Raw genomic sequence first — 18,414 nt, forward strand, 5'->3', positions numbered from 1 at the left:
AGCAGCAGCCAAATATATATAATAAATGTCAACCACAGAAAACATTTTAAAAATGTAACTATTTTATTGTAATTTTAGGATCTTATTTTACATACATTTTATTCAGTAATATCAATATTAACCAAAGAAGTTTGAATATATTTTCACTCTTCTCTGTGAATAATCAGAAATCAGACAAACATTTTGCTAATATTCTGCATTTTCCCTTCCTATATATTTTTAATTTTATTCATATAGTTTGAGTGACTGCAGTGTAGAAAATGTAATTTAATATTGGCTGGAAAATGTATACTTCCCACAAACCAGATAGTGTACAGAGAATGAGGAAAATCTTCTCTATCTGCAACGTCTTCTTATAATATATGCTAGCTATAATCAGTCAAGTCTGAGAATTTCTTTTCAACTACCAGTCTCTAGAGTTTGCAAGTGAATATTACAAAGGCTATACTGGGTACTTATCAGACCTGACTGTGTTGTTAACATATTAATTATTTTTTTACAATTTTTCTTGGTGGTGAATTCCACCTCCTCTCCATCAGATCATGGATTAAATATTCTCAAATCTGTAAAATGCTAAACACCTACTGTGAGATGCTGGCACTCACAGCAACTACTGCCTTTAATGCCCCTCATAGGAATCCTTCATCGTGATCTTCAGTGGCCCAGGGGCTCAGAGTTCTGAAGCTCATTCTGGAAGCCTGGTATTTTTCAGGCTAAGTTTTTGACACGGATATTTTTAGGAAAAGCCACCAACAGGTCACAGGAAATAATGAAAAATTCACAGAAGCTCGTGACCTGTCCGTGACTTTTACTAAAAATACCCATGACAGAATGGGTAGCCTGGGGAGCTGGGAGAGGCAGCTGGGAGCTACACGGTCCCCCTCCATTGGCAGCTCCAAGCTGCAAGGGTCCCCCCTGCCTCCCATGGCGGCCCGGAGCTCTGGGGATCCTCCCTGCCGCCCGCCGTGGCAGGTGCCCCCTGCCACCGGGTCCCCCTTGCCCCCCGTGGAAGCCACCGATGGCAGCCAGGAGTGGCAGATCCCCCAGCTCCCTACCTCCACAGGTGGCAGGGGACCCGGCAGCTTCAGGAGGCGCTGGCTGAAGTCACTGAGGCCTTTGGAAGTCACGGATGCCATGATTTCCATGACCTCCGTAACTAAATTGCAGCCTTAAACATAATCACCAGGAGTTATGTCTGCATAGGGACTGCACAATTAGGCATACAGATTGCAACATTTTGGTCGTGAAACCAGATTTTTGGGAACTAAGTTAGGGATACAGAAGGAAGTTTTATATTTGTGAAGAGTAAACAATATATTTGAATCAAGTAAGTAACAACTTGAATGTCAGACAATCTGTCTACCAGTTTTTATAAAGTTCTTATCTTGGCATGATCTGCTCAAAATAGTATTAAATATCCAAAAAGAAAAAGAAAGAATCTGGAGAAGAGCCTTCTCACAGGGTGGATTTAATTAAATCAAAGCAATTTAAATCAGCAAGTGGGAAACTGATTTAAATAATTGATTTTTCTCATGTTTTCCATTTGTATTTTTTAGTTATTTTCCTAAAGACAAGTTGATTTTCATTGGCTGGTAATCATTAAAACATATTGATTTGCAACAAAATATAGCCTTCTCACTGGATTTGGTGCTGCTTTTTGCTAACCAGGAACATACACTATGTCTGTACATGTTTATTTAAGCATGTAGCTTAACTTACATTTATTCATATTCTTAATTTTTACATTTTTATTCTGTTAGAAAATGGTGAATGATGCATTTATTTACTAGTTGATTGGTTTTTCACTTGTGATTTGTATCAAGCTCTATTTGGATGGAAATTCAAATTCAATTAAAATGTACAAAAACAGAATTGTATTCTATTTTATTAAATAAAACTGTCTTAAATGTGCTGCATATATAAGAAAAAAAGTTTATCAAAAAGTTCATCAAAACATGTTTTGTATTTAAAACTAACTGATTTATTAACCAAAGGAAGTATCTATAATTAGTGAATTAAACTGATTGTTTCTGATCACTACGTCCTAACAAGATTTGAAACTAGTGGACCTCATATTTTCACACCTAGTTTTTAATTCATATACTGGAAGAGGAAAACAAGTTTTCCTGCTTTTTCCACTCCCAATCATTTTCTTAACTTTGAATGAATTTTTCATTGAACTGATATAGTTGAATACACTTAAATAAAGAAAATATTCTCTCTGCATCTACAGAGATGCTTCTGTTGTCAAAAGGTGGTTTAGTACTTCAACAAACTATGGTTCCAGATGCTTATTCAGCGACTTCCAACAATCCATTGGTTTGATTTCCTTTAAAACTTGGCAGCAAACTTACTACTTACTACTTACTATTATTTTAATAGATTATAATAAGTTTGGGCTTTAACACAGGCTGTCAATTTCAAATTTAATTTTAAACGGCTTTATTTTTAAAAACAAATCTGTATTTAATTTAAATAAAAATATCTTATTTAAGTTTAAAAAAATCAATGTTTAAAAATTTTATCACCCCTTTTTTATCCCATTGAAATATATTTAGTTACCTGTGATCCCCTGTTCATATCAAGGCCATACCATACAGGCTTGAGGTCCGGTGATCTACTAGTCCACCACGTTTTGCGCGGAATGCTAGATGGGTTTGCAGAAATACAAGTCTCTCCAGTTTCCATATTGCAGTAGACTTTTACAGCATCTTCAACACAACCTTGGTTAGGGTCAACCCAATATTCTCCTGCAAAACACAAAAAATGTAATCTCTGCTATATTAGTAAGATTCCTGAATGAATTAGGGAGTTATAATTAGGAATCTCTCTAGATATTACAAAACACAAGTTCCACATTTACCTAATGTCTTTTATTTTGAGGCCTCAATGGCTAACCAGTTTAGCTGATCAATAAACAACTTGTGTAACTATATTGGGTATGATGTAACAACCCTCTACTTGTTTTAATGTACACTCCAGAGATAAGTTCAAGCACAATAGTTGGTTCCATATTTTAAGCACTTTAAAATTGGGGGTAGTTAGATCCTGAATTTTGCTTATGCCCAGTTCTTAATTTGTAATGAAAGAGGTGCCAGGGGGCTTGAGCAATTTTTTTTACTTTAATAACTGACGTGGCAAGCCCAGAGGTGCCGGGGCTATAAAATGCCAAGCCTAGAGGGGCCGGGGCTCTGCCCTGGCAGAAATTAAGCACTGCTTAAGCCCATTATAAAGCCCCTTGGCACTACTCTGATGGAACAAAGCAGCCAAGCCTGGCACAGAGGGCATAGCTGCAGGAAAAGGGGAAAGGCTGGGGTTGCTCTCTCCCTAGCTAATCCTTAGCTGCCAGACAATTCTTATGGGGTGCTGGATGCCAGTGTAACTTAGAGTAATTCTAACACACTACTCAAAGAACAATGAGGTATATAAAATCAGGATGGGTAACCCATGTTATTTTAGCAACTGAATGGATTATGCATCCAAAGGCAGCATTTAGCCTTCAATGCTGAATTATTATTGCCTCAAACGGGCACTGTACCAGCTTATCACTGTGATCATACATACAGGAGTGGCGCTCCAGTGTGATCACACTTACAGGGGTGGCACTCCAGTGAAATACCCAAGTGCCTTACGCAATAAAATACTGAAGAATAAACAACATTTTTGCAAGAGGTTTTTGAGCTCCTTAATTCAAAAGACCTGGCATGAACGACAGCTATTACCACAACAACGTATATCATGCATGTTTTCCCAGAGATCCTAAGACCAGAATGGCAGTACACCAGGACAATGCAGCATATGCAGATACTACATTATTAAATGTTGCATTTTATACACACCGCTTTTCTTGGATGGATGACAGAGCTTTAGATCATCACAAGTGCGTGCTGGGTGTTTCTTGGAGCCATCGGGGCTGCGCATGGTTTCAATCTGGCTACTCAGTGACTTCAGTGTGGCATGGACTCCTGGATCAGTTTTATTGTTGTCATCAGGGGCTGCTTCATCTTCAGTGAATTCTGGCAGTGGATCTGCCATACTGTCATCAAAGTGGCCCATAATGTCACCGATGGCAGCTGTGAGGTGACCTGGGGGGCCTGGGGGACCTGGGGGACCAGGATCACCTGGAGGACCCTAAAAGTAAAAGTAGTAATAGAGATACACAAGATGTTTTCATTAAACAGAGTGGGGTTTGGGACAGTATAGTTATTAAAAAGACAAGCCTAGCCAAAATCTCAGCTCCAATCACCCTCAAACTTAGGGAAAGTTCCAGAGCAACACTTCACGGCTGACTCCTGCCTCTAAGGATAGAGATAAGAGGATAGGCCCACACATCTAAGGGCATAGACTGTCTCTAACTTTGTCTTGTACAGCTCTGAGCATTTTGGCCTGAAATTCGGAAAGCTTTTTAGCAAGTACATAGGGATACTGTACTAAATATGGGCCTTTGTTGGTGTTAAACAACGAATAATGCACTCCACAATGGATCAAACCAACACCTTGATCTGAAGAGCCTTGAGCTTTAGGATCTGAATTTTGTGGCTTCTAATTCTAAATCTGACGTTCTGGTACCACCACAGGCACACTGAGATTTAGCTGTGAAACTCCCTTTAATAGTAATTAACCAGAGTTCAAAACTAATGTTCCAATTGTCCAACCAGAAGCATGCCCATCAATCTAATACATTCTGTGTCGAGGAATTATGGTAAGAAATGTATTTCTTAATATGTTATTGTGAATTTGTAACTGAGGTAAGCACTGAGAGAAAGTAAAACTAGAAATAATAGTCTGAGACATCCTACCTCACTGTCTCAACTACATATCTGATCTGTTTTAGATTCAAGGTATAATAAATACTTTACTCAAAATTCTGAATTCTGCATTCATTTCATGACACCTCAGCAGCAGTTGAAATATATTGATAATTTGGAGGGAATTCATATAACAGCAACAAAAATGAAAAACTGATTCAGATATGGGAACTGCCAAGAATTCTTGGGTATGAGACAGCAGTTCCCAATCTACCTGTACCGTTAAAGATATTTTATCATGTCTCATCTCTTCTTCAAAGTAAATAATCCCCATTTTTTCAATCTCTCATTATACAAGAGTTTTTTTAAGCCTTTGATTGCCACTCTTTTCTGAACCCCCTTAAGTCTATCCTTTTTGATGGGGTGCCCAGTACCGTGCACAGAATTCCAATGAGGCTGCCCCACTGATGTATATAAAGGCATTATAATTTTTTTTCAGAGTAGCAGCCGTGTTAGTCTGTATTCGCAAAAAGAAAAGGAGGACTTGTGGCACCTTAGAGACTAACCAATTTATTAGAGCATAAGCTTTCGTGAGCTACAGCTCACTTCCTCAGATGCATATCTGCAGTTTCCACGATATGCATCTGAGGAAGTGAGCTGTAGCTCACGAAAGCTTATGCTCTAATAAATTGGTTAGTCTCTAAGGTGCCACAAGTCCTCCTTTTCTTTTTGATAATTTTTTTTGTTACTATTCAGCATCCCATTCCTTATGCATTTAATATCTTGTTAGCTTTTTAACCACGGCTGCATATTGAGCAGAAGTTTTCATTTATCAGACTAAACCTGGTCCCTTTCCTGAATTGATACAGTTAATCTAGAACACCATAAGGTGTCTGAGTAGTTTAAATGTTTCCCTCCAATTAACAGTACTTTGCATTTATCAACATTGGATTTCATTTGCCATCATGTTGTCCATTCACATAGCTTCTTTACGTCTCTCTGAAGTTCCTCACTGTTCTGGTCCTAACTGACCTAGATAACTTTGTATCATTTCCAAATTTTACGTCTCTACTCACCCACTTTCCAGACTATGATAAATATATTGAACAACACAGGACCTTTTATGGAGCCTTGAGGTACCCCGCACTGTTAACCTTTGGCCATAATAAAAGTTTACCATTTAATCCTACTCTTTCCTTTTAATTAAAAGTAAAGTTTTTGATTCCACAACAATAATTTGCCTCTCACTTGAGGATTATTCAGCTTCTTTAGTAGCCTCTTGTGCAGGACCTTGTCAAAATCTTTGGGAAGTCTTCATACATTACATCAAGCAGTTCTCCTTTATCCACTACTTTGTTATTACTCAAAGAATTCTAAGAGATTAGTGAGACAAGATTTTCTTTTGCCAAAACCATTCTGGTTAGATCCTATGAGAGCATTACAAACCTAAAAGTGGCAATTCTTCAACAAAAAATCTTCAAAAACAGACTCCAATGAGAAACTGCTGAATTGGAATTAATTTGCAAACTGGATACAATTAACTTAGGCTTGAATAAAGACCGGGAGTGGATGTGTTATTACACAAAGTAAAAGTATTTCCCCATGTTTATTCCCCCCCACACCCCACTGTTCCTCACACGTTCCTATCAACTGCTGGAAATGGTCCACCTGGGTTATCACTACAAAAGGTCCCCCCCCCCAACTCTCCTGCTATTAATAGCTCACCTTACCCGATCACTCTCGTTACAGTGTGTATGGTAACACCCATTGTTTCATGTTCTCTGTGTATATAAATCTCCCCACTGTATTTTCCACTGAAGTGAGCTGTAGCTCACGAAAGCTTATGCTCAAATAAATTTGTTAGTCTCTAAGGTGCCACAAGTACTCCTTTTCTTTTTGCGGATACAGACTAACATGGCTGCTACTCTGAAACCTGAAATAATTCAGTTCACTTATGTTATTCTACATTTACAACTGCATAACTGAGCAGAACTTGGCCTTTAAATATCTGTGCCGGGCCTGATCAATAAGCAAGGATGTACAAAGGTAATTCTCTCAATTACTTGTAGTATCTGAACTCCAAGCAACAAGAGGAATTGTTGAGGATGGAATAAGGGGCTATAACTAGGCATAGCAGACTGAAATTCAAAACAGGAAAAAACGGTTACCTACCTTTCATAAGTGTTGTTCTTTGAGATGTGTTGCTCATGTCCACTCCATTCTAGGTGTGTGCACGCCCACGTGCGTGGTCGTCAGAGACTTTTGCCATAGCAGTATCTGTAGGGTCGGCTGTGGAGCCCCCCTTGAGTGCCATGTTCAGGCATCTCTATATGTCTACACCCTCTCAGTTCCTTCTTGCCAGCAACTCCAACAGAGAGGTAGGAGGGCAGGTAATGGAATGGACATGAGCAACACATCTCAAAGAACAACAGTTACGAAAATTAAGTAACCATTTTTTCTGCTTCGAGTGCTTGCTCACATCGATTCCACTCTAGGTGACTCACAAAAAGTATCATCGGAGCTGGGCTCAGAGTTCACGGTGTTGCAGCTAGCCAAATCCTGAGGGAGGGACTCCTTGAACTTACAGAGGGAGTCCCATAAGTTAAAATTGTACCCACCCAAGATGACCTGGTGGTTCGCCACCCGGAATTGAAGGCTAGCCATTGAATAAATTTTTCTCCCAGAAAGGTCCAGTCTTTTGGCCTCTTTACTTTTGGGGGTTGAACTAATGTGCCCCCGCTTGTTCTTTTTGTTGGTCGCAGAGACAACCAGCGAGCCCGGAGGTGGGTGGGTAAATTCATACTCAAACCCTTTGGCCAAGATAAAGTACTTCTTTTCAGCCCTTTTGGAGGTGGGAGGGATGGACAACAGGGTTTGCCAGAGGGTCTTGGCAATTTTCAGGACCCCGTCATGCACTGGAAGTGCAACACATGCTGAGGTAGAGGCTGAGAGGACATTGAACAAGGTGTCCATCTTCTCAGACTTCTCCTCCACCTCTAGGCCCAAGTTCTTGATCACCCATCAAAGCAGAGCCTGGTGTTCCTTAAAATTGCCTGGCAGGCTGGCCCTTGAAGGTCCCGCGACTACCTCATCCAGGGATGAGGACTGTACCACCAGGGGAGGCTCCAGAGCATTATCCCCCATGAGGGAGGGGTTTTTGGGGTGGGCGCTGTCTCCTCTACCCTGACCACCGAGCGAGTCTCACACAGCGATCCCAGTGCCGCCAGCTGTTGCTCCGAGGCAGTGGCAGATGAGCAGTGCAAAGGGGGCATCGTCATCACCAGCATGCCCCACGCACTCCAATAGGGCCATGGCACTGGCCACTGGCTGTGCTGCCAAGGTAGCGCCATAGATGTTGATGCGGCCTCAGGTGCCCAATTGTGCCAGTGGGGTCTTGGCAAGGGGCTGAACTGCCCTTGTGTGCCAGAGGAATCCCCTCATGGAGACCACAGTGGGGCCATCACCGCCTGTGTCTGCCTGCTGACCGTTGCCACCAGAGACCAGTGTTTGGAGTGGCCGGATCGGCGCTCGTATTGAGAGGACCGGGGCTGGGGGGGAACAAAATCATGATGGGGAGCGCTCCCACGTTGCAGGTGACCGAGATCTGCGCTGAGAGGACGACCAGCAGGAAGGCGAATGGTGCTGGTGGAACGGAGACTGGCGCCTCCCTCAAGGCGATCCGCATCAAGATGGCGGGGACCACAATCACGGTGCCAGTGACAAGCACCAGAGAATCTGGGCTGCAACGCCAGAGATCTGCGGCGAGGAGATGGAGAGCACTGCCTTTCTCGGGGGATCGGTGGCTGGCTTGTCCTTGTAGGGAGCCTTTGGTGCTTCCTGCGGCGTGGGCAGAGGCCTCTGCTCTCTCAGTGCCGGGGGAGCTTTGGAAGGCTTTGATGCCATCAGACATTTGGGTCCACTACCGCTCCTGGGAGTTGGTGGTGGATCCTTTAAGGGGCTAAGGGCCCTGACCAGAGAGGCATGTCCTCGTGGCTCCGGAGTGGCAGGGCGGCCCAAACTGGGTCCTTTGCCCGATGCCCCATGGTTTTTCTTGCCCGGTGCCGGAGAGCCGTGCTTCATTTTCTTTCTGGACACTGGAGCAAAGGGTGCGCTAGGCACCAAGGCCGAGGTACTAGGCGAGTCTTGGCAGGATGACTCAGAAGCTGGACAAAGGGCAACTTCCATGAGGAGAGTCCGCAAATGAATATCCTGCTCTTTCTGAGTCCTGGGTTGAAATTTTTTACAACTATGACACTTGTCCTTCACATATGATTCCCCCAAGCACTTGAGGCAGCTGCTACGGGAATCAGTTACAGGCACAGGCCTGTTACAGTCTGCACAGGGCTCACACCCCAAAGAACTTCTAACTCCTAACTACGCTTAACAACTACTTAACACTAACTACTATAAACAACTATTTACAAGGCCCTAAGACTTGAAGTCAGAAGAGACGAAAACGCTAGCCCTTGCTATGCAAGGAAAAGTGCTCTGACTAACCACCATGTGTGGTAAGAAGGAACGGAGAGGGTGTAGGGCCGGTGGCTCCTGATATACTGACACATAACCGCGTCTCTCAAGGGGGCGCCACAGCTGGTCCTACGGATACCACTAAGACAAAAATCTCCAATGGCCGCACAAGTGGGCGCTCACACACCTAGAATGGAATCAACATGAGCAAGCACTCAAAGAAGAACTATTAGAATCAATATCAGAAGAAATTCTCTAAGATTTATGAGGGTGTAGAATAGGCTCCCCGGGGAAGTGGTGAAAGTCCAATTTCTGGAGTCATTTGGAACTAGACAGGATAGCTCACTGGAAAGTGTATTCTAGAGACCTAACTAACTTAACTAGCACATCTCTTTCTCTAACTTCCAGAGTAGCTTTTGATGGAAACACATAACATATTATATTTCAGTTCACAAATGTCATGGCTAAAACCCTATCATATAGATTATTTGTGGAGTTATAAGCAGTTAAGAAACACTAATCTGTCATTAGGCATTACTCATAAATCTAAGATCAATTTTATAGAGTGCTCCTATGAGTTTTAACATGAGAATACCAGAAGGCAGCTTATCTCCCCAAAGTTCCATGAACTTACTTCAGGACCTGCTTCTCCTAGACTTCCTCTTACACCGGGAGGTCCCAGTGGCCCATGTGGTCCAGGACTTCCATCCTTGCCTGAAGGACCAACTGGACCTGGAGGGCCCTGAATAAAATTAGAGAATTAAAGATTGGTTTTAATAACAATCATATTAGCCAATTTACTAAAATGCCTTTTATATTAAATGTAAATAATATCTCCTCCTGAAGCAATCCCGTGATTTTTGAAAAGTAATTAATTTAAAAGTAGTAACTTGTCTTTTGTCTGAAGTTCAGAAGGTAGCTGAATTTTACCATATACTGGTACTTCTGAATTTCTCCAGCCTTATGCCATAGAGCCAGATAGGAGGGCTGAAGGCCAGAGAACAGCAGAGGGAGTTGCCTGCTGACTTCTATGATGGAGAGTCAGAACCAAGGGCCAGAAACGACTGAAGGCAGGGGACCAGCCAAGGGTTTACCTGCTGATGGCTCCACGTTGTAGGGTTGGATGCTGGGGAAGAGTGTGAGAGTGAGTGGGAGTGAGGGATGCTCCCCTGGTGAGGATGATCACCAAACAGGGAGGTTGTGGGGGTTATTGCTAGGAAGAGCAGAGTTGTGCTCCAGCTGTGAGGTGTGCAGTGGCTAGCCAAACAGAAGATGACTAACAAGTATACGTCTGTAAAAGTTTTTGCTACGTCAGTTATTAAACAATAGAATTTACCTCAGTGAAAGAGAATAAGATAAGAAGCAAAGGAGTACTTGTGGCACCTTAGAGACTAACCAATTAATTTAAGCATAAGCTTTCGTGAGCTACAGCTCACTTCATCGGATGCATAAAGTGGAAAATACAATGAAGAGATTTATATACACACAGACCATGAAAAAATACACATTGTAAGGAGAGTGATCACTTAAGATGAGCTATTACCAGCAGGAGAGTGGGGTGGGGGGAGAGAAAACCTTTTGAAGTGATAATCAAGGTGGGCCATTTCCAGCACATTTCTAGGAGTTAACAAGAACGTCTGAGGAACAGTGGGGGGGAGGGGGAGGAATAAACAAAGGGAAATATGCCATCATGTGCCAGCAATGCCCCTCTGCCATGTACATTGGGCAAACTGGACAGTCTCTACGTAAAAGAATAAATGGACACAAATCAGATGTCAAGAATTATAACATTCATAAACCAGTCGAAGAACACTTCAATCTCTCTGGTCACTTGATTTCTGATCTCAAAGGGACTATCCTTCAACAAAAAAACTTCAAAAACAGACTCCAACGAGAGACTGCTGAATTGGAATTAATTTGCAAATTGGATACAATTAACTTAGGCTTGAATAGAGACTGGGAGTGGTTGAGTCATTATACTAAGTAAAACTATTTCCCCTTGTTTCTTCCTCCCCCCTCCGCACTGTTCCTCAGACGTTCTTGTTAACTCCTGGAAATGTGCTGGAAATGGCTCACCTTGATTATCACTTCAAAAGGTTTTCTCCCTCCCCCCAACTCTCCTGCTGGTAATAGCTCATCTTAAGTGATCACTCTCCTTACAATGTGTATTTTTTCATGGTCTGTGTGTATATAAATCTCCTCACTGTATTTTCCACTTTATGCATCCGATGAAGTGAGCTGTAGCTCACGAAAGCTTATGCTCAAATAAATTGGTTAGTCTCTAAGGTGCCACAAGTACTCCTTTTCTTTCTGAGAATACAGACTAACATGGCTGCTACTCTGAAACCTGTCATTACATGAAGTTATTTTAGGCTAAGATCAACAAACTTTATCTGCCTAACAGTGAACTGTAAACAGAAATTTGATTGTTTTCATACACTTATATATAACACAATGTACTCACTCTAGGGCCAAAAGGACCTGGAACCCCAGAACTGCCTTGTTCACCAATGGGACCCTAAGCAGAAAAAATTATATTTTTATTATATTTTAAATTCAACATCAGATTATCTTTAAAGAAATGTTGTGTAAACTTATAAAGCTATAATTGTCAAAGTGAGCCAGGATGTGCCCAGGAAACATATGTAGCAATTTCCCTCTGAGTTCTCAATCATTGTGCACTTTTAAGTCTCAATGTATTATTCTCTTTTGCTACGGTGACACAAAAAAAATGGTTATCAGTAAGATAAGTAAAGTTTTTAACACTAGTACAAATCCACACACAAAATTATGTCTGAGGTACCATGCACAGAAAGTCCTTAGTTCAGTATTGTCCAATATTAATATGGTTGGCAAAACAATAGAAGGAAAAGAGGAACCAGCCAGAATCTTTATCCAAAGCTAAAACCAACTGATGCGATTCTGAATTGGGAAGAAGTTTCGGTTTGGTTGTTTTGCCTATTTGTTTTCCTTTTGCCTTTGGCTAGGACCAGGACATACCCTGCAGCTGAAATCAAAAAGTACTGCAAGTCCCGTATAAACAAAGTTTAATGAGAAAGACCATTCTCATCAGGATTTTATTATGATGCCTGTACCTTAAAGAGTTCAAATAGGATGTTTGAGAAGCATCTGAACTTCTGCGTGCCTATTTAAACAGCCAAAAAGAGTATCTATACTTCTGGACAGTGGTTCTTCTATCACTGGCTACAATATGGGTGATTACTGAAGAGGCACAGCTGCTACAACACCATTTGAAAGAGTACAGCATATGCTCCTGTGCTCCCCCAGGCACTGGGCCAGTGCACCCCCGGGTGGGTGGGGGTATCCATGGATCTTTCCTTTCTTTGGAGTTCATAGCCATTGGCAATCCAAGAATCGTATACTCATTCCCTATGCCTGAGCCCACGAGATGCTGAGCACTTTCAATTCCCACTTACATCTATTTTACCTGAACTAACTAATTTTTTTGTTTTATATATTATGAATCACAGTAATATTTAAGTGTCTTTTAGAAGAGTTTTAAGTTTCAGGGTAGTCTGTGCTCTCTGCTCCACAGGTTTGTTGAGATGACGAGACCTGGGATATGTTGGCCAGAGAGTACAAGATCTAGGGCAGGTCTACACTATGGGACTAAGTCAACCTAAGTTACGCAACTCCAGCTATGTGAATAATGTAGCTGGAGTTGACAAACCTGAGGTCAACTTATTGCGGTGTCTACACCACGCTAGGTTGACGGGAGAAACTCTCCCGTTGACTTACCTTATGCTTCTCATTCCGGTGGAGTACCGAAGTCGATGGGATAGCAATCGGTGGTCGATTTAGCAGGTCTTCACTAGACCCGCTAAATTGACCCCCAGTGGATTGATCGCTGCAATGTGAATCCATGTTAAATGAAGATAAGGACAAAGACCAGGAGGAAGACCCAGAAAAAGGTAGTTTAAGATGCTGAAGGAGGACACAAGAAAGGTCAGGGTCAGCTTGGGAGAAACACTCAGTAGGAACGCTTGGAGATGAAGAACAAGAGCCACTGACTGCAACTAACAGAATAAGGTGAAGACAAAGAAGACAAAGGAAGTTTGTTGAGGAGGCAGAGAGGGTTGGAATATTTTGGGGAGCTGAGGGGGCGCAACATCTAACTACGAGATGCTGAGCACTTTGCTGGGTTTGCTTCCCTGATCACAAGAACTATGATTGCACTCAGCCTCTGCACAAGGACACTAAGAGTTGAGCCTCTGACACATGCAGGGCCAGGTGCACACTGGTTCATGCTGTATAATTTTGATAGAGCAGAACTGCTAACAAATGCACTAAAAGTACTGTGGCATCAGCTGTGCATGGAACAAAAATCACAAATTATTTATAATTACCAATATCAACAAAAACCACACAGATTTCTATCTTGTGTACAAAAGTTACTGCTTCTTAAATGGTAAGTTCTTTGGGGAAGAGAACCATGTTTTTCTATATGTTTGTACATTCCCGAGCATATTTTGTATGCTAACATTAATATTAATACCAATGCTTACAGCAGCAGCAGCAGCATGCAGACTGCTCAGGTTGACTCACATGAAGTTAGAATTTGCATAAATCTACTTGATGGATGGGGAACAAGAAGTAAATTTAACAATTTATTGCATTGATATTAGCAATGTATAATATATATATTGGAAACTACAGACAGCCAGGGCACCAGAGAGAGGCTGTCTGGAAAGCATATTTATTGTAATACACCGTGCAGATTTTCCCTTTGGTTCATTTTTAATATCAAAGTCTTAACAGATGTGTTATTATTCTTTTCTTTTCTTGCTAATTAACTAAAACAACTTACAGGAGGACCAGGAAGACCTTGAAGACCAGTGAAACCTCTATGACCCTTCTGGCCCCTGTCACCTCGGTCTCCATTGTCACCTTTGTCACCACGAGGACCTTGGGGACCCTATAGGTACAACAACAGTCAAATAGAGGATTCTAAACTAAGAACAAACCTTACTTTTCTCTGGACACTATTGTCTGACACTGTTCACTTCTAAAGGCAGAAAGCAGCAGGCTACGTTTACATATTAGAAAATGCCACATACCTAAATAAAATAGAGTTGGTTACAGTAAAATTAGTCTTTACTGTTTACCTATCTATTTCATACATTCAAAAATATTGCTACTAAGAATAGTAAAGATATTATATAATATTATATACTTATATCAATATTCATTCCATGCTTGAAAGTGGGAAGCATTGTTATGGAGAGGACTGAAATGTTATGAGTAAAGATGACCTCCATATATTTGTATCTACAAGCCTGTTTTTTTCACTATCAGGAAGAAAGTGTCTCCACTTCTCACAACTAGCTACATACCCAAAGGCTCCTGCAGTCTTTATTAAAGTAAACTTACATTTGAAACATCAATGGGATTTTTGCCTGAGTAGGCACTACAGTATTTGGACTCAAGATGCTCAAATGAGTTTGTTCAATAATTATTTAACTCCAAGTTCTTGAAACGTTTACACTTTTTAAACTGGTTAAAATCATTCAAAATATTTCTTTGGCTTACACTTTTAATATTACATTTTCCAGTTTAAATCTCATGCTAGTCTAAGAACAGCATTTGAAATTTATAATAATTTTCAAAAGGAAAAGGAGGCCTTGTGGCACCTTAGAGACTAACAAATTTATTTGAGCATAAGCTTTCGTGAGCTACAGCTCACTTCATCGGATCCGATGAAGTGAGCTGTAGCTCACGAAACCTTATGCTCAAATAAATTTGTTAGTCTCTAAGGTGCCACAAGGCCTCCTTTTCTTTTTGCGGATCCAGACTAACACGGCTGCTACTCTGAAACCTGTAATAATTTTCAGTGAGTTTTAGATACTGAACAATCTACATCTTGAAAACAGAGTGAACCTTTAGAAAAAGTCAAGCATTCTCTGCTTTTCCTTCTTCACCTATGTCTTCCAATTAGAAATGTCAAAACTGGATTCTCATATTTGAACCCCCTTTGAATTTTGGGGGTGAGAGCCTGAATCTTGGTTCCAAGCCTGAACTCCTATAACATCTTTGCCTATAATCAAAAACTGGAAGTCATATATTTTCAGCTCCAGTTCAGCTGCAGCAAAATTTCATGATATTAATAAGTTTGTTTCATGAGAACAGCCGATTTTGTAATATTTCTGCCATTTTAGTCTGAAATCTCGAGAACACCACATGATATTTCAGCATCATAAAATTCTAACCTGAATCCAAATCCTGATTTGACCTCAATCTGTGAAACACAAAGCCTAGACCTAAGCTAATTCAGGTCCAAATACCACCTGCTTGGCCACTCTCTGTTGCATCATGCAAGTAAAGAAAATTTGAAGCTTCTTGTTACCTCTGTTCAGTCATGTTTTACAGACAATTCACTGTCATAGTCAACCAGCTGGTGAATCTAAAAGGATTATATAACTCAGAAAATGTTCGCTATTCATTAGGAGTCAGCTCTCTAAAGCTCAAGTCATTATTCAGGATTCTAAATCTAGCTTTCCTTGCCCTTTTGGTAACATTTAATGTAAAAATAATTTGGTTTGGGCAATAGTAAAGCAATCGCACAAAACTTACAGGCAAGCCTCGTTTTCCAGCACGACCAGATGGACCCACTGGACCCCGAGAGCCCTGCATGGAAATGCATGGACATGTTACAGGAAGCAATTCAGCATACCTTTATACATCTTTGTACAGCATACATCCTTTCATGGAATATGTCCAAAATCATAATACAACCATACATAAAACTTGTAAAAAAATCTGAAAGAAGTCCCTACTTACTGGTTCACCTCTTTGCCCTGCTTCTCCTGTAGGGCCAACTGGTCCTGGAGTTCCTGGGCCACCCTGCACACCTGGTAAACCTGCAGGTCCAGGTTCACCACGATCACCCTACAAATCACCACAATTTACTTACTGTGTATTTAAAAAATGGGATCAGACTACATCAATAGATTTTTCTATCTCTATGGGTTAGTAAAACTATTATGATTAGTTGGAATATTCTTGCTGTCAGTTCTCAAGAGTGAGCTCCCATGGGAAGGACGATTTTAGCTAGGGTTCCCCAGCTTTGAAATCTGTGTCCTCTTGCAGCCCATCAGAGTCCTGGTTTGGGATTAGAATGTGGATTTACCACAAGCTCTCTGTTTGGGGAACCCTAGGAGCCATGCAAGGGAAAGAATCTGCCACAGACCCAGAAAAGAATGGAGATTTACAGCAATGGCTTAACACTAATAATGTATTCTTACACGTTCTCCAACAGCTCCATCTCGTCCAGGAGTACCATCATTACCAGCAGGGCCCTAGAAGTGTGAAAGGTAAAAATAGGACCATGCTTAGTTAACTGTGTGAGTTGCAGGGAACAATGTTATATTTGCCCAAAGATGGACTAGAAACTAGCAGGTCTTTCTCAGCTCTAACTTCTATGTCTCTAGGCCATAATTACAGCAAGTCTGTTACTTTTGCCTGTTACTAGGCCACAATACTTACTTCTGGACCAGGTTCACCTACTGGACCAGTGGCACCTGCTTGACCAATAGGCCCTGAGGGACCTTTATCTCCTGGTGGCCCTGTTGAACCCTGTTTTCCTGGTGTACCCTAAAAAGATAAGAAATACCTTATCAACCATGTAATGTAATGAAACAAAGAGAACTCAATAGAAAAGACCGCCAGTTGTTAAATTTTATAGTTATGAATCCAGTCTTAAGCACTACCAACATGTGTAGCTTTCAAAACTTCAGGATGGAAGAATGTGATCTAACAGATTTTGAATATCCTTTTGATTTGTTGTACAGTACTAAGCAATTTAATTGTGCTTTTAAAATTAACCAACCAACCTAGTGGAGTAGTCTTTTATTGACTAGGAACTGTGCTTTGAGGTCAGCATTTCTGATTGGAGCTTTAAAAGGACCAGATCCTTTGTTATGTTATGCAAGTTCCATGGTGGACTAACGCTCCCTGGATTGTTGGACCAACTGGGAGCCTAACCAGCCTCCAGCATAATTTAAAGCAGCTTAAACACAACTGTTGGCTTGAACTTTCATTGAGCCAGACAATCCATCTCCAGACCAACATAATTTCTGATTAGTAACCTTGGGACAAGCTCCAGTTGCTTGTAAACTGCTTGTATAACTGCATAAGCAAGTTTCTCTTGAATGCCATCCCCTTTGATAATCACTACACTAAAGGAGATGCTTTTTTTCCCCCCTCACCAAGCTTTCAAACTGTATGAATTCTACAAAGAAAAAAACCAGAACTTTTGGAAGTTCTAGAGTTCATTGACAATTGTAACTACTGATTACATGGTATGGGTCCATTGTTCACTGCTTAGCAGAATTTCAGCTTGCTCAAGCGACTTTGTTAGCCTGTAGTATCTGGGCTAAAAGACAAAAGTCAGAATGTTCAGACTTGAGTTCTTATTTGGGCACCTAAGTGAATGGTCTGATTTCTAAAGGTGCTGATGCCTAATAAGACGTTCCTGATTTGGAACATTTTGGCCAGAAGCTTCACTACAACTAAAGATTCCCTTTTAGCTCAGATGGACAAGGTGTTTGTCTGGTGGGTTCCATTCTCCATGCCATGTATGTGTGGTTTAGTTATTAACCATACCTGTAGACACAATGCCACTGATTCTTTACACAATTAAAACCCTCTAATATTGTCCTGTTTGAGTGTAGGAGTTAGGAAGAAGGCACATAGTATCACAAAGATGAGCAAAATACTTCAGACAGTGTTGCTAGGTGAAATATTGACCGCATTACTACTCACACCAGGGCCAGGCAGGCCAGGCATGCCTCTCTCACCTCGCTGACCTGGCATACCAACAATACCTCTCTGACCAGTAGTTCCAGCTGGACCTGGGGGGCCATCTGGGCCCTGAAATTGACAAAGAATACATACAACAGTGTTATCATAATTTTCAGAATCAATAACGATAATAATAAGGCAGAATCTCTAGAATTTAACTTAATCTAGAAAGAGTTACCACCACAGAAATCTCTTTTTTACATGAAGCAATATTATGACAATGTGCACAACTGGTCGGTGATGAGTTATATTTGCCATCAGGCCTAAAGTGTCCAGACAGGACAATGTGTAAAATTAACTCCAAAGGTCAAAGGAGTTAAAATGCAACTGGAAAATGCAGTTCAAAGAAAACATGAATAAAAATGAATGTTTGGGATCC

At 41.2% G+C, this 18,414-nt stretch overlaps 1 protein-coding gene across 1 annotated transcript in view; it reads right to left on the reverse strand.

The window, feature by feature from the left end:
• Nucleotides 1-18,414, reverse strand: part of COL5A2 (collagen type V alpha 2 chain) — a 165,291-nt gene that overhangs the window by 4,653 nt on the left and 142,224 nt on the right. Inside the window, exons 43-52 of the mRNA XM_084643728.1 lie at nt 17,997-18,104; nt 16,719-16,826; nt 16,478-16,531; nt 16,014-16,121; nt 15,807-15,860; nt 14,044-14,151; nt 11,680-11,733; nt 9,850-9,957; nt 3,840-4,131; nt 2,563-2,750 (exon numbers count right to left, since the gene is read on the reverse strand). Coding sequence (XP_084499854.1) covers nt 2,563-2,750; nt 3,840-4,131; nt 9,850-9,957; nt 11,680-11,733; nt 14,044-14,151; nt 15,807-15,860; nt 16,014-16,121; nt 16,478-16,531; nt 16,719-16,826; nt 17,997-18,104 — 1,182 coding nt within the window. The remainder of the gene's footprint in view (nt 1-2,562; nt 2,751-3,839; nt 4,132-9,849; nt 9,958-11,679; nt 11,734-14,043; nt 14,152-15,806; nt 15,861-16,013; nt 16,122-16,477; nt 16,532-16,718; nt 16,827-17,996; nt 18,105-18,414) is intronic.

Source organism: Lepidochelys olivacea (genome assembly GCF_965140295.1).
Source record: "Lepidochelys olivacea isolate rLepOli2 genome assembly, chromosome: 11".
In the NCBI taxonomy this organism is placed as follows: Eukaryota; Metazoa; Chordata; order Testudines; family Cheloniidae; genus Lepidochelys; species Lepidochelys olivacea.